Source organism: Macaca thibetana, chromosome X (assembly GCF_024542745.1).
Source record: "Macaca thibetana thibetana isolate TM-01 chromosome X, ASM2454274v1, whole genome shotgun sequence".
NCBI classification, from domain to species: domain Eukaryota; kingdom Metazoa; phylum Chordata; class Mammalia; order Primates; family Cercopithecidae; genus Macaca; species Macaca thibetana.
This window is the reverse complement of record NC_065598.1, coordinates 56,481,840-56,487,859: the sequence shown is the minus strand read 5'-3', so window position 1 is coordinate 56,487,859 and position 6,020 is coordinate 56,481,840. Positions and strand designations below refer to the sequence as shown.

Genomic DNA, 6,020 nt, shown 5'->3' with positions numbered 1-6,020 from the left:
AGGATGAAGGGAAAAAATGATTATCTCAATTGACACAAAAAAGCATTTGACAAAATCCAACACCCTCTAATAATAATAATAATAAACCTGTCAACAAACTGGGAATAGAAGGTAACTTCTTCAAGATAAGAGACACATGTGACTAAAAAACAGAGCTAAATTCACATTTAACAGTCAAAGGCTGAAACTTCTCCCCCTAAGTATAAGAAGAGGACAAGAATACCCCCTCACTATTTCCATTCAACATTGTACTGCAGTAGGTTCTAGACAGGGCAATTGAGCAAGAAAATAAATAAATACAAGTCACCCATATTAGAAAGGAAAATGTAAAACTATTTTTATTTGCTGATTATACCATTGTATATAGAGATGATCCTAAGGAATCCATTAGTAACTACTGAAACAATTAAAAGGATTCAGTCAAATTTCAGGATATGCTATGGATTGAATGTTTGTGGCCCTGTCCCCTAAATGTATATGTTAAAGCCTAATCTCCAGTGTGATAATATTTGAAGGTGGAGCCTTTGGGATATAATTAAGTCATTAGGGCAGAGCCCCTATGGATGGGATTAGTGCTCTTATACGAGGTGGCCAGAGAACTAGCTCTCTCTCTGCTCTCCACCATGTGAGGGTACAATGAGAAGACAGCCATTTGGAACCAGGAAGAGGGCCTATCGCCGGGAACCAAATTGGCCTGTACTTCTTATCTTGGACTTTCCAGCCTCCAGAACTGTGAGAAATATATGTTTATTATTTCAGCCACTCATTCTATGGTAATTTATTATAACAGCCTGAACTAAGACAAGATACTGTATCAATGCTTAAAAATCATGAGGGAGGAGTTTGAGTTGCCGGGCGGCCACGAGGATCTGCGTCCAAATGCGTGTGCAAGTCGAGATGTCGCATCCGTCCCCCCAAGTCAAGCCCTCCAACCCCAGTAACCCTCGAGTCTTCTTTGACGTGGACATCGGAGGGGAGCGAGTTGGTCGAATTGTCTTAGAATTGTTTGCAGATATTGTACCCAAAACTGCAGAAAATTTTCCTGCACTGTGTACAGGACAAAAAGGCATTGGACCCACGACTGGGAAACCTCTCCATTTCAGAGGATGCCTTTTTCTCTTTTTTTTTTTTTTTTTTTTATTTATTTATTTATTTATTTATTATTATTATACTTTAAGTTGTAGGGTACATGTGCATAACGTGCAGGTTTGTTACATATGTATACTTGTGCCTTGTTGGTGTGCTGCACCCATCAACTCGTCATTTACATCAGGTATAACTCCCAATGCAATCCCTCCCCCCTCCCCCCTCCCCATGATAGGCCCCAGTGTGTGATGTTCCCCTTCCTGAGTCCGAGTGATCTCATTGTTCAGTTCCCACCTATGAGTGAGAACATGCGGTGTTTGGTTTTCTGTTCTTGTGATAGTTTGCTAAGAATGATGGTTTCCAGCTGCATCCATGTCCCTACAAAGGACACAAACTCATCCTTTTTGATGGCTGCATAGTATTCCATGGTGTATATGTGCCACATTTTCTTAATCCAATCTGTCACTGATGGACATTTGGGTTGATTCCAAGTCTTTGCTATTGTGAATAGTGCTGCAAGAAACATACGTGTGCATGTGTCTTTATAGCAGCATAATTTATAATCCTTTGGGTATATACCCAGTAATGGGATGGCTGGGTCATATGGTACATCTAGTTCTAGAGAGGATGCCTTTTTCATCGAATTATTAAGAAATTTATGATTCAGGGTGGAGACTTCTCAAATCAGAATGGGACAGGTGGAGAAAGTATTTATGGTGAAAATTTTGAATATGAAAATTTCCATTATAAGCATGATTGGGAGGGTTTACTGAGCATGGCAAACGCAGGTTGCAACACAAATGGTTCTCAGTTTTTTATCACAACAGTTCCAACTCCTCATTTGGATGGGAAACATGTGGTGTTTGGCCAAGTAGTTAAAGGAATAGGAGTGACAAGGATATTGGAAAATGTGGAAGTGAAAGGTGAAAAACCTGCTAAATTGTGCATTATTGCAGAATGTGGAGAATTGAAGGAAGGAGATGATTAGGGAATATTCCCAAAAGATGGCTCTGGCGGCAGTCATCCAGATTTCCCTGAGGATGCGGATATAGATTTAAAAGATGTAGATAAAATTTTATTAATAACAGAAGACTTAAAAAATATTGGAAATACTTTTTTCAAATCCCAGAACTGGGAGATGGCCATTAAAAAATATGCAAAAGTTTTAAGATATGTGGACAGTTCAAAGGCTGTTATTGAGACAGCAGATGGAGCCAAACTGCAACCTACAGCTTTAAGCTGTGTACTGAATATTGGTGCTTGTAAACTGAAGATGTCAAATTGGCAGGGAGCAATTGACAGTTGTTTGGAGGCTCTTGAAATAGACCCATCAAATACCAAAGCATTGTACCGCAGAGCTCAAGGATGGCAAGGATTAAAAGAATATGATCAAGCATTGGCTGATCTTAAGAAAGCAGAGGAGATAGCACCAGAAGATAAAGCTATCCAGGCAGAACTGTTGAAAGTCAAACAAAAGATAAAGTCACAGAAAGAGAAAGAGAAGGCAGTATATGCAAAAATGTTTGCTTAGAAAGCATTCAGTTTTGCTTATTGTGTGTTGTGTAAATGCAATAAGAAAATGTAAAGTTTTTTGTCTATTAATATGATCCCTAATGTGTTTCTTTTGACGCCTTAGTTCCTTATTGTTTACAGTTTAGGAGTACTGATAGGGGTTCATGCTTAATAAACGTGTCACAATACAGTCAGTAAAGTGGTTTTGTTTGTTTCTTTGAGATGGAGTCTTGCTCTGTCACCCAGGCTGGAGTGCAGTGGCACGATCTCGGCTCACTGCATCCTCTGCCTCCCGGATTCAAGTGATTCTCCTGCCTCAGCTTCCCAAGTAGCTGGGATTACAAGCATATGCCACCACGCCTGGCTAATTTTTGTATTTTTAGTAGAGATGGGGTTTCACCATATTGGTCACGTCACGCTGGTCTTGAACTCCTGACCTCGTGATCTGCCCCTGCCTTGGCCTCCCAAAGTGCTGGGATTACAGGTGTGAGCCACCATGCCCGATGAAGTAAAATGTTTTTAAAAATGGTTATCTGCATTATTCATAAAGAATAATGGTGTCCAGTCTTTTTAAACTTGTAAAGACACATCTTATTGAATAAAGAGATGACAGTTTAGTTTGTAAAAAAAAAAAAAAAAATCATGAGGGCTCAATCCCACAAGACTGCCCTGCACTTTAGATGCCAATTACAAGTTCCAGGTTATGATCTGTACTTCTAACAGAACAACTATAAATCAGGGTTCTCGTTCAATTAATTTGCTGGAGAAGCTCACAGAACTCAGGGAAACACTTCACTTACATTTACCCATCTATTGAAAAGGATATTACAGAAGATACAGATGAACACCCAGAAGGAAAAGATATATTGGGCAAGGTATGTGGAATGGGGCACCAGGCTTCCATGCCCTGTTCAAGTGAGGCACCCTTCAGGAACCTCCAGGTGTGCAGCTATCCCAAAGCTCTCTTAACCTTGTTATATTGGGTTCTTATGGAGGCTTCATTATGTAGACATCATTGGCCATTGGTGATCGATTCAACCTTTAACTCCTCTCTGCTCCAATCTTCTAATCATGCCCTGGTCTTTCCAGTGAACAGCCCACATCCTGAAGATATCTAGGGTCTGCCAATCATCAGTCATCTTATTAGCATACAAAAGACACTCATCGCTCAGGATACTTCAAGGGTTTTAGGGGCTGTATGCCAGAAAAGGAGATCAAAGAGTAAATATATATTTCACAACATCACAGTGAATAATTCCATTTACCATAGCATCAAAAAGAATAAAATAACTTAGAAATAAATCTAACCAAAACTACAAAACATTGCGGAAATAATTTAAAGAAGATCTAAATAAATTCCAAGATATCCAGTGTTCATAGGAAACTCTGTTCGTGGGAAATTATGTCCTCTGGAAACTCTGTGTTCAGGGATTGTAAGGCAATATTGTTGAGATAACAATACTCCCCAAGTTTATCTACAGAGTCAGTGCAACCCTTATCAAAATCCCAATGGTCCTTTTGTTCAGAAAAGGAAAAGACAATCCTAAAATTCATATGGAGTCGAAAGCGACCATGAAATTAGCTGGGCATGGCGGCACACGCCTGTAACCCCAGTACTCAGGATGGTGAGGCAGGAGAATCGCTTGAACCCAGGAGGCGGAGGCTGCAGTGAGCCGAGATCGTGTCACTGCACTCTAGCCTGGGCGACAGAGCAAGACTCCGTCTCAAAAAAAAAAAAAAAAAAGGGACCATGGGTAGCTAATAAAATCTTAATAATATTTTCAGAGAAATCACACTTACTGATTTCAAACACACTGCACAGTTACAGTAATCAAAAAATAAATGTGGCTCTTGCATAAGGATAAATAAAAAAAATGGTTTTCGCATACAATTCTATGAGATAGAATTAGGAGTCCAGATATAAGCCTATACATCTGTAGTAAATTGATTTTCAACAAGTATGCCAAGACAATTAAATGAGCTAAGAATTGTCTCTCCAACAGAAGGTGCTGAGACAACTGGATATCCATGTGCAAAAGAATGAATTTGGTCCCCTTTCATCACACCATGTCTTCATCACACCATATGTAATAATTAACTCAAAATGAGTCAAAGACATAAATATAAGAGCTAAAAACAAACAAAATTTTACAAGAAAATATAGGGGTACATTTTCATGAACTTGGATTTGGCAACGTTTAGTTAGATGTGACTCCAAAAGCACAACCAAGTTTTAAGCTTTTGTGCATCAAAAATACTATCAAGAAAGTGAAAAGACACCCCACAAAACGGGATAAAATATTTTCAAATCATATATCTGGTAAGGTTCTCCTATCCAGAATTTAAAAAGAACAATTAACAGCCCTGCTACAAACAATTCAATTAAAAAATGAATAAAGCACTTGAAATAGACATTTCTCCAAAGATACACAAATGTCCAACAAGCACACAAAAAGATGCTCATTCTCATTAGTCATTAGAGAAATGCAAAATAAAACCACAATAAGATACCTCTTCATACCCACTAGGATGGCTGTAACGATAAAAACGATGGAATCATTTCTATAATGTCTTTCTCCACAGATTTATGATCTCACAAAATCCTGTTTTAATTATAGCAATTGTTCTGAGTTATAAGTTTAGTGTCTAGGTTATTCTGTTCAAGTGAACAGAATAACTCATGAGAAAGCACAATTTATAGGTATTTAAAAATTAAACGTCTGAAGATAGGAAGCAACGGCAAAATTATGAAAAATCCTAATGCTGAATTTTATGAAGCTACTACAAAACATGTTCTCAGAAAATATCTAAAAAAACTGAGCAAATGTTTATTCTATATGCAAATAGGCAGGGCGTGAAAGTGCGTATGCCAAATTATCCAAGCTTTGTAAGAGCTTAGAAAAAAGGAAAAGGAAATCCTGAGTGTTATTATTTCACCGTGAGCCCTGGAAAATGTGAGGCCGGCTTACAGTTATTTTCTCTTCATGCCAATTTTCTGAATTTTACAGTGTCAATATTGTGCATGCAATTATTTTGCAATCAGGGGAAAAGAAAAGAAATCCTCAAGAAGTTAAGTCTGGGAATGACAAGTCAGTAAAAATTACGTAGATTGGGTCAAGATGGCAGCCTGAACACTGAGCACTAGCGCATTTCTCTTGTCCTACAACAAATCCCCTTCAATGGCGGGTGGGGGAACGCGGGGAGGGAGGGAAAAGGAAAGTGCCAATTCCGGAAGGGTGGAAAGCAGATGGGGCAGGGGCGCTGAGAGTTGAGGTGAGGTGGGGGGAGGGGGGAGTGCTAAGCCAGGGGAGGTAAACCTATGCAGTGAGAGAGAGGTGGTTGTGGGATCCCCAGCTTCTGATTTGGGGGAAGCTGAGGGACCGAGAGCCTAAGAGCACCTTCCACGCCCAGGGCTGTGGTAG

At 39.4% G+C, this 6,020-nt stretch overlaps 1 protein-coding gene across 1 annotated transcript; it reads left to right on the top strand.

The window, feature by feature from the left end:
* The first annotated feature begins 883 nt into the window (after nucleotides 1-883).
* On the top strand, nucleotides 884-2,831 carry LOC126946601 (peptidyl-prolyl cis-trans isomerase D-like). Its single transcript, XM_050777137.1, is given in 2 exon segments — nucleotides 884-1,108; nucleotides 1,713-2,831. Coding segments are annotated over 2 exon segments (1,116 nt in total). The 5' UTR covers nucleotides 884-897; the 3' UTR covers nucleotides 2,618-2,831.
* The last annotated feature ends 3,189 nt before the right edge of the window (nucleotides 2,832-6,020 follow it).